Source organism: Chiloscyllium plagiosum, chromosome 14 (genome assembly GCF_004010195.1).
Source record: "Chiloscyllium plagiosum isolate BGI_BamShark_2017 chromosome 14, ASM401019v2, whole genome shotgun sequence".
Taxonomy (NCBI): Eukaryota; Metazoa; Chordata; class Chondrichthyes; order Orectolobiformes; family Hemiscylliidae; genus Chiloscyllium; species Chiloscyllium plagiosum.
The window spans coordinates 64771276-64790589 of record NC_057723.1 but is presented as its reverse complement, the minus strand read 5'-3'; the positions used below and the strand labels follow the sequence as shown (position 1 = coordinate 64790589).

General features: G+C 42.2%; 1 protein-coding gene across 2 annotated transcripts in view; it reads right to left on the bottom strand.

Annotated features, from left to right (window-relative positions):
* The window catches only part of LOC122556775 (lymphocyte cytosolic protein 2-like), a 159046-nt gene that overhangs the window by 10931 nt on the left and 128801 nt on the right, over positions 1-19314 (bottom strand). For both annotated transcript variants that reach the window (XM_043703923.1, XM_043703925.1), the window contains exons 16-17: positions 13661-13790; positions 2099-2139 (exon numbers count right to left, since the gene is read on the bottom strand). In XM_043703923.1, the coding sequence (XP_043559858.1) occupies positions 2099-2139; positions 13661-13790 (171 nt within the window). The remainder of the gene's footprint in view (positions 1-2098; positions 2140-13660; positions 13791-19314) is intronic.

The window sequence follows — 19314 nt, the reverse complement described above, 5'->3', positions numbered from 1 at the left end:
TTCCCCCCTTCCTGTAACTGCCATCCATCACATACTGTTGCTGTTGCAAATTCCTCATTGCTTCTATCTGTCTCTCCAACCGATCCACTCGATCTGATAAGATTCGCGTCCAACATCATTTATGGCAGATATAATCCGCAGTAACCCTTAAACTCTCTTTCAACTCCCACATCTGACAAGAAGTACATATCACTGCAAAGGTCATTTTTGCTCCTTCACAATCTACAGACCCAGAAAATAACACTGTCTTGTTCCTCTACAAATACTGCCCCAGGTTAAATTAATAGCTATGGCTTATATTTTAGGTTTAATCAAGAGACTTATCTCCAAAAACATATAATCAAGAAAGAATCCACTATACTCACTACTGCAGCCTTTCTCTTGGACAGACTTAAAACAACAATTAACTTATCTGATTCTGTGCTGTGAACTTCGCCCAACAGTTCCTTCAAGATTAGTTGTGCATTTCACTGTTTGTTAATTTTCCCAGATGCACTCCGATGTCTAGCGATACATGAATTCAAACAGCAAAGGCGGTAACTGTGCAGGTTCTCGTTCTCTCTCTCTCTCGTTCTCTCTCTCTCTCTCGCTCTCTCTTGCACTGACCTCATCATGTGCTTCCTTTGTCTGCTCTTCTCCCTTTTAAACTGCTGTTGTTTTGACTTTTTATTCCAAAGTTCCAAAACAATGCAACAGCATATTAAACAGTAATTGCTTCTCCTGGAATTCGAGGAAATCACCTCCAACACCTAAAATACTTCAAAAAAAGGAGCACTCTTACAGCCAGAAATTTTTTCCATCCTCCATCTTGGATTAGAGTCAATGGAATGATAAATCAATTGAGGTCTATACTTGAGTGGCCATTCTGTTTTAAACCAATTGTGTAAGTGGGCTCCAATCTTTTGCCTTGCCTTAATCAAGGCAAGGATCAACATCATTTAGGACGGTTCAGTGGTTAACACTGCTGCCTCACAGTGTCAGGGACCTGGGTTTGATTCCAGCCTCGGGTGACTGTCTGCATGGAATTTGTACATTTTCCCTGTGTCTGCGTAGGTTTCTTCTGGGTGCTCTGGTTTGGTCCCACAAATATACGGGTTAGATGGATATGGCCATGCTCAAGTGCCCACATTTATCCAGGTTAGATGGATTAGTGATCGGAAATACAGGGATAGGAAAATGGGGTTGCGACTGGGGGGGTGCACTTCGGAGGTTTGATATGGATCTGGTGGGCTGAATGGCCTGTTTCCAGGTTGGAGATTTTCTATGGATTCTATGGGTCAAATTGCCTGCTTCCAAACAGTGGAAATTTTAGATCAGATTAGATTACTTACAGTAAGGAAACAGGCCCTTCGGCCCAACAAGCCCACACCGACCCTCTGAAGAGCAACCCATCCAGACCCATTCCCCTATATTTACCCCTTCACCTGACACTACAGGCAATTTAGCATGGCCAATTCACCTCACCTGCACATCTTTGGACTGTGGGAGGAAACCAGAGCACCCAGAGGAAACACACACAGAAAAGAGGAGAATGTGCAAACTCCACACACACAGTTGCCTAAGGCAGGAATTGAACCTGGGTCTCTGGCGCTGTGAGGCAGCAGTGCTAACCACTGTACCACCGTGCCACCCACTTCTATGATTCTATCCTGTGATCATTAAAATAGAAGAGATTTGTTCATAGTGAGTGGTTTTGAAATGCTTTAAATTAATTCTAGGTTTTTACAATGACTAAATCCCCAAGAAAAGTCCCCTCATAAAATATTTGCTAAAGATATTCTATAAAACACTTGATGCTAAATTATTTCCTCAAATGTTGATCCAGTAATAGTACACACGAGAATGAACTTTATCTGAAATCGATGTTAGCATTGTTGAATATTCGATTTCAATCAAAATCCCCTTTAAATCCTTGCATTCGTAAATTTATAAGAGTTTTCATTTGTACAGTGTTTCACAATCTCAAAATTTTATGAATCATTTTTGAGCAGCCCTCCTTCAGTACTGCACTGATTAAACTAGGAATCAACTTCTTGATAAGACAATGAGGATTTTAAGCAAAAATAAATGAAATGGAAGCTGACAAACATATCTGTACCTTGTTGAAAACGTGGTGGCAGCGAGCCACTTGGTGAAAGACTGGTCATAAAATGGAGAAAGAAAAATAAAACAGAATGTTAATTAGACAGCAACAAACAAATTGTCGACTGGACACAATAATGCTGAAAAGATAAAATGATTTTTAAAAATAATTAGCTTAACTGTGCTAGTCAGCAAGTGATGACAGGGAGGCAATGTCCTAATGGTATTATTACTAGACAACTAGTCCAGTGGCAGAGGTAATGTTCTGGGAACTGGATTTGAATCCGGCATGGCAGATGGTGGAGTTTAAATTCAATAAAAATCTGGAATTAGGAGTCTAATGATGACCGTAAAACCATTGTCAGCAAAACCTAGATGGTTCACTAATTTTTTGGGGGGAAACAATCTGTCATCCTCACCTGGTCTGGCCTACATGTGATTCCAGACCCACAGCAATGTGGTTGACTCTTAACTACTCACCGGAAATTAGAATTGGGCAATAAACAGCCAGCAGCACTGGCAGCTTGGGAACGATAAAAGAAAAATTAATTTCTGGTTCCGGAAGTCATTGCCAAGCACAGACTTCAGAGTCCTCTGCAGCTGGACAGAAAATTAGAAGGAATGCTGCCTGCCACAGCCTAATATGTATAATGGTGGACAATTAAAACACTCACTGGAGAAGGAACTCCACAAATATCCCTATCCTCAATGATGGAAGAGCCCAGGACATCAGTGCAAAAGATAAGGCTGAAGCATTTACAACAATCTTCAGCCAGAAATGCCAAGTGGAAGGTCCTTCTTGGCCTCCTCCAGAAGTCCCTAACACACATTATAGGGTGGCACGGTGGCTTAGTGGTTAGCACTGCTGCCTCACAGTGCCAGGTACCCAGGTTCGATTCCAGCCTCGGGTGACTGTCTGTGTGGAATTTGCACATTCTCCCTGTATCTGCGTGGGTTTCATCTGGATGCACTGGTTTCCTCCCACAATCCAAAGGTTTTCAGGTTAGGTGAACTGGCTATGCTAAGTTGCCCATAGTGTTTAGGGATGCCTAGGTTAGGTGCATTAGTCAGCCGGAAATATAGGGGAATGGGTCTGGATGGGTAACTCTTCAGAGGGTCAGTGTAGACTCGTTTGGCTAAAGGGCCTGTTTCCACACTGTAGGGATTCTATATATATAAAAACACAGCTGACTGTTCTCAGCTATATATTTCACAGGATATCAGACAATGGCTGAAGACATCATAAGGTCAGATTTGTTGATGACTGCAAAAGTAATGGACCCTGGCAACATCTTTATTAGTCCTACAATCTTATGCTCCAGGACTAGCCACACATTTAGTCAACATGCTCCAATACAGCTAAAACACTGGCATCTATCTGACAGTGTGGGAAATTGCCCAGGAATGGGCTGTACACAAAGAAAGCAGCCAATTACTGCCCTATCAGTTTATTGTCAATCATCAGTAAAGCGATGGAAAGTGTCATCAATAGCACTATCAAGCAGCCCAGCAATACCCGGCTCAGTGGTGCCCGGTTTGGGTTCCACCAGGGCTCCTCTGCTCCTGACCTCATTACAGCCTTGGTTCAAAGTTGGAAAGAAAGGATTCCAGAAGTGAAGTGAGGTGAGAGTAACAGCTCTTCATATCAAGGCTGCAATTAGCCCAATGTGGTGTCAAGGAACTCTCGCAAAACAAATCAATGGGAATTACTGCGGACAAGTAAATAAAGGGTAATTTGGTGATGAGATACTGAACTCTGTTATTCCAGTGGCAATGGGAGAAAGTAATATGTGCCTGAAGAGCATTCACTTGCAACAGTCATCTTGGAGTTGGGGGAGGCATTTCTTGCATTATCCCTTTATTTAGGAACCTTTACTCAATTGATCCTGCTGTCAAAGACTGGGCCCAGTGTGTGGAACAAATGTGATTATTTTTTCCCCAGGCAAATGACATTGGGGGTAGATAAAAAGCAATGAGTATTCCTTCTGACTGCTTGCAGACCTGCAGCATTTTTGGTTTTAAGGGGCTTAAGTTTCCCAGAGGCACCAGACACTAAACCTTCCAAGAGTTGATTAAGGAATATTACAGCCCCAAACCTCCTCTATTTCTGAGATGCTATCAGTTTTATTTGGCTGGTAGAAAACTGGGGAAATCTGTATAGGGATGTTTGATGAGGTTAAGACAACTGGCAGAGGCGTGTGAGTTTGGATTAACCCTGAATGAGATGCCGAGAGACTGTTTTGGTATGTGGGGTTAGTAATGTGACCATTCGGAAGTGCCTACTAGCTGAAGCCCAGCTAGATTTCAAACAGGCACTAGAACTGGCTTTGTCATTAGAAAAGGCGGCAAATGGAGTATGGGACCTACAGGGCATCCCAATGGAAGTGGACACTCTCACCTGTCTGACTGAGCTTGGGGAACACCACTTGAGTGCAGGCAATCACAGAGCCTCACGCAGAGCAAATCCTGAGCAGATGGACCCTCTGCCAACCCACAGCAGTGCTAATTGCCAGAAACAGTGACAAGAGTGGGCAGAACTCCACAAAAAAGCTAAACTTGGCCAAGTGGCTAAAAGGTTCTTCAGGATCTGAGATGGCAAGCCATTGTAGTTGCTGCCCGAATGTGGACTTGAGACAGCAACGGAGCCCTGTAAGGCCTGACGTGAGTAAGAAAACTCATAGACCAGTACCTAGGTGAGTTCACAACCTGGAAAGTCCCCCTACATGAGGGTTGGAACAATTAAATTGCTTAGCAACATTCAAATGAGAACCGATTAAAACTGATGTTTGATTAAATGGTCACCCAGTTCTCATGAATATTGATAGTGATGCAGCTGTATCTGTGGTTGCAGAATCTGTCTTTAACAAGATTCGCTGGGGCCTCCAACCTTTATGTTTGCGCAAGACCTCAGCCAGACTGAGAAAACACACTGGGGAACTGTTGCAAATTAAAAGTACGACTTCAGCTTCGGTCTCCTATGAGAAGCAGTTGGTGCTGTGACCGCTGATGGTAGAGAGAGGCTCAGGGCCAAGCTTTTGGGGCGGAAATGGTTGAGAAAGATTGGCTCAACATTTTTAAATTGGAAAATGGCTGCCTCAGTGAAGTCCTAGTGAAATACCCAGAAGCTTTTCAGGAAGGGCTTGGGATTTCAAGTTGACAATGTTGACCAGGAAGCAATTCCACAATTTTGCAAGGCCCGTATGGTGCCATTTGCCTTGTGGGCAAATGTAGAGGTGGATATTAGGAGGCTGGAGAGCGAAGATATCATCAAACTAGTGCAGTTTGTGGAATGGGCTGTTCCGGTCATACCCATTGTGAAGCCTGATGGCTCAGTTCACCTTTGTGGGAATTTTAAGCAAATGGTAAACCACTTTTTGCAGCTGGATAGATACCTGATTCCTTGCACAGAGGATTTGTATGCAAAGTTGGAGAGGGTGAAGTTGTCCTTTACGAAGGTGGGGGTGGATGAAACGACAGCAAGGAACACCAATGCTGGCCACGTGGCTCCTCTAAGCAAGAGAGGCAGTTTAATTCAGGGGATGAAGTTTGGTGCTAGAATCATGGGAATGGCCCTGTATGTGTACAATGTGAGGTTGACGTGTCGTCAGGTACTTAAAAATTTCGGGTAGGTGATGCAGTCCTGAACAAACATATGGATCACCTGAAAGCTGTTACCTTTCAAACGGGACAGCAAAAAAACATACCTGGCCCCTCAGAGCAGCCAGAAGGGCTGTCAGAAACCATAGGTTCTCTCTCTCTGTCTCATGTCGAGGAAACCTCAGAGTTGGAGATGGATGTAACCTTGATATTGTTACCGTTGGAAGAAGAGGAAGAAACCCTACTGAGATGGTCTGGACGCAAGTGATGGGCTACGATCTGGTACACACCGTCCATATTTCAGTCCAAGTCACAGGAATTGGACCTGGGGCGAAGTCTCGCAGGAAAAGCTACAAGACCAGGCCTTCATCTCCAGACTTGGGGAGGAAGTGATGTAGTGATTGGAACCAGGTGGATTTGCTGACTATGAGGTCCTTGATTAGGATTGTTAACCTGGGTCAATCAGGAAATCCTGGCTGACAAAAATTAACAGGGGATTTAGAATCTCCTCTGAGCTGGTCAGCCACAGCCAGTGTGGATGGACAAGTAAATAAAGGGGGACTTGGTGACAGGATACTAGCCTCTGTGCAGTTTTCTCACTGTGCCTCTCACAATTTTAAACACCTCATCATGCCCCCTCTCGATCTCTTCTGTTCCAAGGAAATCCAATTGCAGTCTGTCCAATCTCTCTTCATAACTGAAACTCTCCAGCCCAGGCAATATCCTGATAAATTTCCTCTACACCCTCTCCAGTGCTATCACATCCCTCCTTTGTTATGCATTCCAGAACTTCACGCAATACTTTAGCTGTGGCTTAACTAATGTTTTATACAGTTCTAGCCAGCATAACATATCCCTTCTCAGCTATTAGATTAGATTACTTACAGTGTGGAAACAGGCCCTTCAGCCCAACAAGTCCACACTGCCCCGCCGAAGCGCAACCCACCCATACCCCTACATCTACCCCTTACCTAACACTACGGGCAATTTAGCATGGCCAATTCACCTAACCTGCACATCTTTGGACTGTGGGAGGAAACCGGAGCACCCGGAGGAAACCCACGCAGACACGGGGAGAATGTGCAAACTCCACACAGTCAGTCGCCTGAGGCGGGAATTGAACCCGGGTCTCTGGCGCTGTGAGGCAGCAGTGCTAACCACAGTGCCACCGTGCCACCCATAAGGAACAAGTGTACATGCATCCATGCTAAGGTCCCTTTGATCCTCGGTGCTTCCCAGGCTTTTGTTAGTGTCATGAGTTAATGAGGATTCAATACAGTAGATGTTATCTCCATGGACTTTAGCAAGACCTTTAACAAGGTGCCACATATATGTTGTTGAGTAAGGTTAAATCTCACTAGATCCAGGGAGAGCTAGCCAATCGGATACAAAATTGGCTTGATGGTAGAGGTTGTTTTTCAGTTTGGGAGCCTGTGACCAGTGGTGTGCCACAAGGATTAGTGCTGGGACCATTATTATTTGTCATTTATATAAATGATTTGGATAAAGGTTTAATAGGTATGATTAATAAGTTTGCGGATGACATCAGGATTAGTGATATGGTGGAAAGCGAAGAAAGTTATCTAGGAATGCAGTGAGATCTTGATCAACTGGACCATTAGGCTGAGGAATGGCAGATGGAGTTTAATTTAGATAATGCACTTTGATAAGGCAAACCAAGGCAGGACTTACACAGTTAATAGTTGGACCCTGGGAAGTGTTATAAAGAAACCCCGGGTTACAGGTTCATACCTCTTTGAAAATTGAATCGCAAATAGACAGGATAGTGAAGAAGGCTTTCAGCATGCTTGCTCTCATCTATCAGAATATTGAGTTTAGGAGTTGGGAATGTCTTGTTGCAGCTGTACAAGACATTGGTGAGGCCGCATTCGGAATACCATGTGAAGTTCTGGTCGCTCTACTAATCAAAGGATATTATTAAACTAGAAAGTGTGCAGAAAAAATTTACTAGGATGCTACCTGGGTCAGATGGTTTGAGTCATAAGGAGAGGTTGGGTAGACTGGGACTTTATTCCTGGGAGCGTAGGAGACTGAAGGCTGACCTTATAGATGTCTGTAAAATCAGGAGAGGCATAGATAAGGCATATAGCTGACAGCTTTTCCCCATGATAGGGGAGTCTAAAACTAGAGGGCATAGGTTTAAGGTGAGAGGGTACAAAAAGGTCTGGAGGGGCAATTTTGTCACATAGAGGACGGTGTCTGGAACAGGCTGCCAGAGGTTAGTGGTGGAAGTGAGTATAATTTTGTCATTTAAGAAACATTTAGACAGGTACAGGGATGGGATCAGTATGGAGGGATATGAACCAGATGGAACTAGTTTAAATTGTGAAAACTGGGCGGCATAGGCAAGTTTGGCCGAAGGGCATGTTTCCATGCTGTAGACCTCTATGACTTTACCATTCATCACGTATTCCCCTGCCTTGTTTATACTATCCAAGTGCATCACCTCAAATTTATCTGGATTGAATTCCATTATCACTAAATCAGCCAATCTGACCAGCCAGTGGCAGGGCTGGGTTCAGTTGCATGGAAAATTACAGAAAAAGTTAAAGGGAACAGGGCTCAGGAGAAGGTTATTCAAGTTACCAGAACAATTAATAGGACAGACAGTACAGAAAGGGTCATGAATCTAACTTCAGGCACAGCAGATAAGGGTCGACTATAAGAAGGGATGGGAGATCAACACAGGACTAAGGATGTAATATTTCAATGCGTGCAGCATACAAAACAAGGTAAATGAGTTTGTAATTGGTGAGTATGATGTTGTGGGCATCAGAGACATGTGGCTGCAAGGACATCAGGACTGGGAATTAAATATCCAATGATATGCAGCCTATCAGGAGGACAGGCAGTTGGGCAGCAGGGATGGGTTTGTCTTGTTAGTAAGAAATTAAACTAAATCAAAAGCAAGAACGATATAGAGTCTGAAGGTGTAGAATCTGTGTGGTAGAGTTGAGGAACCGCAAAGGAGAAAAGTCCCTGATGGGAATTATGTATCAGCCCCATAACAGTAGTAGAGACGTGGGGCAGAAAATAAATCAGGAGGTAGAAAAGGAATGTAAGAAAAGCATTATTATAATAACCATGGGGACTTCAATATGCATGTGGACTCGGAAAATCCGGTTGGTTGTGAATCCCAAGAAAAGAAATTTGTGGAATGTCTGGGCAATGGATTTTAGGAACAGTTGTGGTACAGCCCAGGTGGAATCAGGCAGTTCTGGATTTGGTGATGTGTAATGAGGCAGACTTGATTAGGGAGCTTAGGGGTCAGTGACTATAATATGATAGAATTCAAACTGCAATTTGAGAGGGATGAGTTTGAATCAAATGTAATGGCATTACAGTTGAGTAAATGTAGCTATAAAGACATGAGATAAGAACTGGGCAGGTATGATTGGAAAGGAAGCCTAGCAGGAAAGATGCTGGAGCAGCAATGGCAGATGTTTCTGGGGGTAATTTGGGAGGCACAGCAAAAATGACAAAAACATATTAAGGGTAGAATGAGGCAACCACAGCTGACAAGGGAAGTCAGCAGTAGGTAAAAAACAAGCATATAATGTGGTGAAGATTGGTGGGAAACCTCTAAAAACCAGCAAACAACAACTAAGAAGGCAATAACGGGGGCTGAACATGAAAAATGGGGGTAAACTAGTTAATATAAAAGATGACATATAAAGGTAAGAGGGAAGCAAGTTGGACATTTGACTGCTGGAAAATGAGAATCGAGAAGTGGGCAACAAAGGAGCAACGGAGAAACTGAATAGATACTTTGCGTCAGTCTTCATGGCTGAAGACAGCAGTACCATACCAGAACTTCATGAGAGGCAGAGGTAAGAATAGTGGCTGTTAGAAAGGAGAAGGTCCTGGGGAAGCTGAAAGGTCAGAAGGTGGATAAATCATTTGGATGGATGGCACTCCAGAGTTCTGAAGAAGATAGGAATCACTGGAGCCAGGGAGGATTCCATAGGAGAGGAAAATGGCTAATGTAACACTCCAATGGAGTCCTTGGAAGAGCATGGTAAGCACAGTTTCACCAAGGGGAGGTCATCTCCAACAAATCTGTTAGGATTCTTCGAGGAAGTAATGGACAAGTTAAATCAAGGACAGCCAGTGGGTGTGATCTATTTGGATTTCCAGAAGGCCTTTTGACAAGGTGCTGCACGAATAAAAGTCTATGGTGTTTGTGGCAAGGTACTACCATGGGTAGAGGATTGGCTGATTGGCAGAAGGTAGAGAATAGGGATAAAGGGGTCTATTTCAGGATTGAAGTTGTTGACTATTGGGGTTTTGGAGGGATCTATATTGGGACCACAATTATTCATGTTCTATATTCATAATCTGGATGAAGGAACTGAGGGTATTGTTGCCAAGTATGCAGATGACACAAAGACAAAGTGGGCCACATCAAAAGCACTGCCCTCATCTATACACCTGGTCATCTCTTTAAAAAAAATTAAATCACATTGGTCAGACATGACCTCCCATTTCTAAAATCACACTGATAGTTCTTGTTTAGTCCCTACCTCTCCAAACACAGATTAATTCTGTCCCTCAGGATTGCTTCTAATAGTTCCCCCACCACCAAGGTTAGACTAATTGGCCTGTTGTTTCCTGGTTTTGGAGTTCCCGTTTCCCTTTTTGTATAATGGAACCACACTGACTGTCTTCCAGTCTTCTGGCATCTCTCTTTTGGCCACAGAGGAATTGAACATTTTTACAAGCACTCCTGCTATTTCCTCCCTTGCCTCACTCAACAACCTGGGATACATTTCATTCAGCCTTGAGACTTATCTACTACCAGACTGCTAGACCACTCAGAACCTCCTCTCTATCTATGCTAATTTCTTTCTCCCTGATTTTTACACCTGTATTGTAACTCTTACAAATGAACACTGACACAAAGTATTCATTTAGAACTCTACCTACATCCACTGGCTCAATACACAGGATACCATTGTGGTCCTTACTGGGGCTTAATATATCCCTTGTTACCCTTTTACACATAAAATAAGGGTAAAACAACTTAGGATTTTCCTTTATTTTACCTGCCATTGTCCTTTTTATCCCCTTTAAGCTCTCCTAATTTCCTTTTTAAGTTCCCTCATGCACACTCTATACTCTGAAGGCTTCTGCTGTTTTGAGCTCTCAGTATTTGCGACGAGTCTCCTGTTTTCTCTTCATCCAATAACCCTTGATATCTATGGTTCACAGGATTTGATAGTCCCACCCTTTATCTTTATAGGAATATGTTGGCCCTGTACTCTCCATATTTTCTTCTTGAACTATCCGGCTGTTCTGAGTCAGATTTACTTGAAGATATCTGCATCTAGTCTACTGTGACCAAATCATATCTATTCTTATAAAGTCAGCCTTCACCCAGTTGAGAACTTTGATTTCAGACCCATACTTGTTTTGCCCATAACAATCTTGAATCTAATGGAATTATGACTGTTGTTTGCAAGTGCTCCCCCATTGATACTTCAACCACTTGTCCAGCTTTGTTAACTAAAATTAAGTCCAGAACCACAATCTCTTTTGTAGGGCTTTCTATATACCTGCCTAAATAACTCTCCTGAATGCATTTAGGAATTCTACTCCCTCTTAACCTTTCTATGATTAATGTTGGGGAATTCCTTACTATCATTACCCTATTAAAAAACATTTGCCTACATGACTGCTCTTCTATTTCTCTCATGCTGTTTGGGGGCCTATTGTACAATCCCAGCAATGTTATTGTACCTTATTGGTACTTACATTTTGCCCATACAAGCTTCACTTGAGGAGCCTTCTAAGATGTTCCCTCCTTACTGCAGAAACAGATTCCTTGATCAATATTGCAGTTATCCTCCTCCTTTGCCTCCATCCCTGTCTCGCCTGAAGATACTTTATCCTGAAATATTGAGCTGCCAATTCTGTCCCTCTCTCTGTGACAGCAATGATATTGTATCCCATATTTTAATTTGTGCTTTCGACTGATCTGCCTTGTTTGCCAGACTCCTTGCATTAAAATAATTATCATCCAACACTTGCCAAACTCCCTTTCCCTTACCTGGCCTAGAATTTCTCCAGTCTCTTGACTTACTTGCTATCTCTTCTAATTTTGGCCATTCACCTTACACTGCTCAACACTGCATCTAGATCCCACCGCAAGGTGCCAAGTTAGTTCAAACATTCCCCAACAGCACTAACAAAGTTCTATGTAAGTATGGTGGCTCCTTTCTGGTTCAAGAACAACCACCTGCCCTATACAAGTCCTACCGCATTCAAAAACAGTCCCAATGTACGAGAAATCTGAAGCTCTCCCTCCTGCACTGTCTCTGCAGCCCTGTCCTACCGCATTCAAAAACAGTCCCAATGTACGAGAAATCTGAAGCTCTCCCTCCTACACTGTCTCTGCAGCCCTGCATTTATCTCAATCCCAGACTTCTCTTCAGAAGTTCCTCAGGGTAATGTCCTAGCTCAACTGTTTTCAGTTGCTCAACAATGACTGTTCCTCCATCAAAAGGGGTCTTGATCAATTGGACCAATTGGCCAAAGAGTGGCAAATGCAGTTTCATTTGGATAAATGTGAGGTGTTGCATTTTGGTAAGATGAACAAGGGCATGACTTATACAGTTAATGGTAGGGCCCTGGGATTGTTGTCAAATGGAGAGACCTAGGGGTTCAGATACATAGTTCTTTGAAAGTTGTATCACAGGTTGACAGGGTGATAAAGAAGGTATTTGGCATGCTTGCCTTCATTGCTGAAACCACTGAGTATAGGAATTGGGTCGTCATGTTGTGGTTGTACAGGGCATTGGTGAGGCCACTTTTGGAGCACCATGTACAGTTTTGGTTACTCTGCTATAGGAAGAGTACTATTAAATTGGAGACAATGCAGAAACGGTTTACCAGGATTTTACTTGGACTGGAGGGAAGGCTAGGACTTCTTTCACTGGAGCATAGGAGGTTGAGGACCTTAGAGGTCTATAAATCCATGAGGGGAATAGATAAGGTGAATAGTAAAGGTCTTTTCCCTTGGGTATGGGAGTTCAAAACTAGGTGGCATATTTTTTAAGGGAGGGGAGAAAGATTTAAAAGGGACTTGAGGAGCAACTTCTTCATACAGAAGATAGTTCATATGTAAAATGAACTGACAAAGTATGCAGGTACAATTACAACATTTAAAAGACATTTGGACAGGTCCAAATGTCCTGAAAAGGAAAGGTATAGGGGGAGATAACCAAACACAGGCAAATGGGACTAGTTAAGTTTGGGAAAGCTGGTTGGCATGGACAAGTTGGACTGAAAGGTCTGGTTCCCTGCTGCTTGACTCAATGACTCTATAAGTGGGAATGTTCTCTGTTCAGGGCACAAATGTGACTCATCAGACACTAAAGCGGTCCATGTCTTTATGGAGCAAGACAAACACCCAGCTTGGGCTGACAAGTATAAAGTAACATTGATTCCATACAAGCACCAGGCACAGCCATCTTCAAAACAAGAGAATTTAAATGTCACCTGTGATATTCAATGGCATTACCATTACTAAATACTATTCCTAAATTATCAGCGTTATCACCATTGAGTAGAAACTGTACCAAGACAGTGTAAATACTAAAGCTACAAGAACAGCATAGTGGAAGGCAATTCTGCACTGAGTAGCTCACCTCCTGACTCCCTAAGCCTTCCACCACCCACAAGGTACAATTCAGGAGTGTGATGGAATACTCCCCATTTGGAGGGTAGCTCCAAAAACAATGAAGAAAGCACCAAACAAGATTTGGCAGCTTGCTTGATTGCCACCATATCCACCAGTGATGTGTAACAGCAGTGTGCACCACCTACAAGATGCAATTAGGGAAAAGCGACAAATGCCAGTGACCTTACATTTCACAAAATCATAAAAACAAATTTGTTAAAACTTTTTACTCTGATATGCTCTTAGTGGTCACATGTAGGAACACTGCTGGCAAAATACCTGTCTGGATTGGCAAGCTGGTTCCCTCCAGAGAAGTTGGGCTTTGGTCCTGGTCTTGGAGTTCTGTACGGGAATGTGTTGGCATTCAAAGCAGAGTCAACTGGTCGAGGTAATGGTCTCTGAGGAAAATCTAAAGGAGAATTAGACAAAACAGGTTCAGTATTGGCAAGTAGACTCTACATTCTGGAATCTAACATTTATACTTTCACAGAGAAAACTGTAAATATCTCTTTTACAAGGAAGTTTTTTTTCTCCCTAATACACTAAGTAAGGAAGGATTAAATCATTGAGCACATTAAATTGTGTTGTTTAACATTCTGCAGTCAATTTTCCAACTAATGCTCTGTTTGAATGAAAACTTCATGTGAAACAGGTCAGATTCAACTTCTGTGCACAGGGAATTTTAATCCAATGTCTTTATTTATATGTGCGAACAGTTGTCTCAGAAAATAGACATTTTCTATGTGAAGGTGCTGACTGTGTTTTTGGCAGTTGTACCTGTGGTATCTGAGTATGTCAAGATTAATGTCTGGGCCTGGATGGATTTCACCTCTCATATTGATGAAGGGAGTTAGCATGTGACTGAGAGACTTGGAGGGAGAATGAGCATGGTTTCAGCCTTGCAAGACCTAGTCATGTGGAGCTTTTATAGGACCTTAATACATAATAAACCAGATGTTGGTAGAATGTATCAACAATTCAGTCATCACTCCAAAACCAGACCAACGACATACAATCTGGAGGAACCCATAACATTGAAAATTCAACTTTAAAGACAATCTGAAAAAATGGCACCAGGACTGCAGGTCTATAAAAAGACAGTTGAAGACTTTCAAACTTGCTATATAGGTGAAGTGGAAGCAGAGAGAGTCAGAACAAAATCAGCTTTCAAAATTATCCAAACTACACCAAAGCAGCTTGGTAAACTGTAAAGAACATCATAATCCAGTAAACACAGACTTTATATCGGAGAGTTATGTAAAGTTTGTGAATCTGGTGAGCAGCTCTTAAAAAGGATGAAAATTGATTTTAACAACACACTAGTCAGGTAGCATTGGGTAAATTAGATCCCAAACATGTGCTTAAAATAAAAACTCAGTGGTTCTGATCCAAGGTCGATGCCATTAGAAACAGCAACTGCGAGCTAGCAAACAAAATAAAAAATGATTGCAAATACTTAATACTCCATCGTAAGGGAGTGAAGGGATTATTGAAATAATTTAAAGCAAAACAATTTGTAATGGTTTTGCATATTTTAAGAAATACCAATTTCAAATAAGGTATTTCTTAGTGAGAGACAGCAGTATCTGGATGAGTCAGTGTGAAGCTGAGCAGCACAGAAAAGCTTTCAATAGCGGAAGGAAAATTAAAAATTTTACATAAACTGCCTAAAAGCTGAGGAAAAAAAACACACATCCTAAATTTATACGACCAAAAGTTTCAGACATTTGGAAGGACTAAATCAAACATAAAACTGGGGACTTTGGAGAAAAGGATTCTTGTGAATTGCTTCAAGATTGGACAGCAAGTCTGAAGTTGAACAGGTCAACACATTACTCCATAGCTACAGCAGCAGATGATGTTAATACAGAACAGGAAATTAATGAGATTTCTGATAAATGTGAGAAGTCTTAAAAACCATTGACAACTATCTCAAGCTGATAAATAAGATTTTGAGACAGACAAATTAATCAAAAGGGTCCAGAAACCAAGCAAATCAGTAGTTCCTTTTATTAGTACCCTTTAAAATATGTGAGTATAGAGACCAAAAATCATATTTGAAAAATGACCACACAGTAATTGATAGTGCTGATGACTCCCTGTCAGATGCAATCTAAGGTTGACCTCATTCCAGGACAGCAAACAGGGCGATAGAAGGAAGGTGAAGGCCGAATGGTAATATCACTGCAGTCTTAATTCAGAAATTTAATCATGTTTTGGAGACTCAAGTTTGAATCCTGCCACAACACATGGTGGAATTTGAATTCAACAAAAAAATTCTGGAATTAAGAATATTCCGATGAGCTTGAAACCATTGTTGATTGCCAGAAAAACCTGGCTCACTAATGTCCTTTAGGGTAGGATATCTGCCATCCTCATTATAGTGATTGTAATAAGGTAAGACAGGTGGACCTAATAACAATTGAGTTCCCTGACTGGAGCTGTTAATCTTAATCTTCAGAGAGCGCTTTTGGCTCGGTGTTCCGACATCTTGGCATTTCATTTTATCTGTGGGTAGCGGCCTAGTGATCTGACGGCCCAGCACTTTTTTTAAAATGGCGTTCCTAGCAGCAGTTTTTCTTCAGGGGCTTTCAACCCAATGGAGTGGCATCCCTGCATTTCGGGTTTTCATCCCAATGTGTCATTCTCATCCTGGATCCACTTTCTTTGAGACCTGGTGCCTTTAAATGAACTTTGATGATCTTTGTCTTATATTTACTTAATTTTATAATTTATGATTTTACCATGGCTTCTGTCAATATAGGTGCCATGGAAGGGCAACTTAGACCACTTTTCATTGTATTTTTCTTGTAAAAATACATATGACAATAAATTCTAAATTCTAATCTGATCCAATTGGAGAGCTCTAGCTGACAGATCAAAACAGGAGTGTTAGATATTCTGACAATTTGTCTGCTGGCTCTGAGGGAGCTGGATAAGTGACAAGGACTTTCCACGTGTAATTAAGAGTGGCTTGGTGATGGGATATTGACCTTTGTGGAGTTATTTCAGTGGCAACAAGAGTAAAGAACATTCCTGAAGAAACTCGCTTGCAACACTTGCCTTTGAGTTGGGGAAAGCATTTCTGGCATCCTGCTGTTATTTGGGAAGCTTGATTCGTTTGACCCTGCCAAAGATTGGGCCCACTATTTGGAAAGAATGTATTATTTGTTTCCAGGCAAATGACGTTGGTGCATATGAAAAGTAATGAGTAATTCTCCTGACCAGCTTGCGGATGCATAGCTTTTTAGGTGATTAGGAGCCTAACTTTCCTGGAGGTGGATACTAAAATCTTTCAAGTGTTGACAAATTTAGTTAAGAAATTTTATGGCTCCAAGCCTCCTCTAGTTCTGAGACACTATCATTTTTACTTGTAATTTGAGAACCTAGGGAATCTGTATCATAATTTTTGACCAGGTTAAGATGACTGGCAGAGACAAGCGATTTGGTTTAAGATGTTGAGAGACTGATTGGTATGGGGGATTAATGATGTAATCATATAAAACTCCCTACAAATTGAAGCCCAATTAGACTTCAAATAGACACCACAACTGACTTTGTCATTAGAAAATGTGGCAAGTGGACCACATGAGTTGCAGGGAATTACGATGAACGTGGGCACCCTCGCCAGTCCAAGCTTGGGGAACACCACTTGAGTGAAGGCAATTGCATAGCCTCACTCAGGATATGTCCTGAACAGAGGGACTCTAGGTCAGCCCACAGCACAACCCCAAAACAAAGCCAAGCCTCACCCAAATGCTTAAAATTTCCTTCAAGATCCAGGCCGGCAAACCATTGTAGTTACTGCCGGTATGCGGCCTTGAGACAGCAAATGAAACCTACTGGACCTAAATAGAGTAAGAGAACTCATAGGCCTGTATCCAGGAGAGTGCACACCCTACAAAGCCCACCTGTATGTGGTTTGGAACCGTCAAATTGCTTAGTGTCATCCAAATCAGAACAATTCAAAATAACTATCTGGTTAAATGGTCATCTGGTTTGAATTGAGTCCAATATAGCCATTTCAGTGCTTACTGTGATGATGCTGTAGCTTTAATGGGTTATTCTGTCTTGGTTTTTTTTAAAGCGAGGTTTTAAGGCAAAGGTGCTGACCAGTCTACCATAGCCACTCGGATAAACAACTTTTAAGACCTTGGTTTTTTTTTAAAATTGGAACAATAGAAACAACTTATATGGTTGCGGGCAGCTCACATAGACCAGATTTTTTGTTTTAGCTTTCAGCAGTTGATGTTGTGGGTTTGAAGAATTGGAAGCTTTCTTTTCCCTCTCTCAATTACAGCCAAAAGCTGAGGGTTCTCTTCCTAAGCTACTAGATTGCATGTGAGACAAAATCTGTTTCCCTGAATTTGCCTTTTTACCAATGGGTATGTTTGTGAAATGTTACTGGATTGAAACATTTATTCTATCTATTATATTATTCTATTAACTTTTCCAACAGAATTAAGACATTCTAAATTCCTCTTTCTTTGGTGGTATTTTATTACAGTGCTTAAATAAATTGTGTTTTGCTTAAAGTTGAGTAGTTCGATGAATTGAATTACATCTGGAAAACAGCATGTTAAATTTGTCTTTAAAATAAGAAAAAGTTAGGGTCTAGACTATCTTAAAATACTTTGAGGGTGTCTGGTCTGCTTCATAACATCACAGAGTAAGTCTTTAACAAAATTCGCCTCTGGACTCCAACCCTTTAGGTTCGCACAAGACCTCTGTTAGACTTAGAGCCTTTACAGATTAAGGGCGCAAATTCGGTTCCGGCCTCTTATGAGAAGTGGTTGGTTCAGTTACCACTGATTGTAGTAAAAGGTTCCCTCCCAAGCTTGACCAGATGAAACTGATTGAGAGTGATTCACCTAGATTAGTTCAACATATTTTGATTAGAAGATGGCTGCCTGAATAAAGCCCTAAGGAATACCCAAAAGTTTTTCAGGAAGGTCTAGGGACTATCAAAGGAGCCAAGGTCACCTTGCATGTTGACCAGGAAGCAATTCCATGATTCTGCAAGGCCCACCCAGTGCCACTTGTCTTACTGACAAAATGCAGAGACAGAAATTAGAAGGCTGGACAACAAAGGAACCATTAAAGAAGTCCAGTCTGCAGAATGGGCAGCAGCAGTCGTACTGATTTTGAAGTCGAGAGTGTGGTGCTGGAAAAGGACAGCAGGTCGGACAGCAGGTCAGGCAGCATTCGAGGAGGAGGAAAATCAACATTTTGGGCAAAAGTCCTTCATCAGGAATGAGGCTGGGAGCCTCGGGTGGAGAGATAAATGGGAGGGGGTGGGCTGGCAGGAAGGTATCTGAGAGTGCAATAGGTGGATGGAGGTTGGGGTAATGGTGATAGGTCAGAGGGGAGGGTGGAGCAGATAGGTGGGAAGCAAGATGGACAGGTCATGAGGACGGTGCTGAGCTAGAAGGTTGGAACTGGGATAAGATGGGGGGAGGGGAGATGAGGAAACTGGTGCCATGGGATCCCGAGGCGGAAGATGGGCTCTAATACTAAATGTGTATAATTACAAGTTTTTTGTACTGTCCAGGAGGCCAAGACGTGAATGCAGATGCATTGAGCTGCCTCCCACTAGCAGATATAGTACCAATATCAGAGCTGAAAATGTGTTGCTGGAAAAGCGCAGCAGGTCAGGCAGCATCCAAGGAACAGGAGAATCGACGTTTCGGGCATAAGCCCTTCTTCAGGAATGAGGAAAGTGTGTCCAGCAGGCTAAGATATGTGGAGCTTGTTCAAGGAGCAAGTATTGAGTGTCCTTGATAAGTATGTACCCGTCAGGCAGGGAGGAAAGGGTCATGTGAGGGAGCCGTGGTTTAATAAGGAATTGGAATCCCTTGTTAAAGGGAAGAGGGTGGCCTATGTAAAGATGAGGCGTGAAGGTTCAATTGGGGCAATTGAGAGTTATAAGGTAG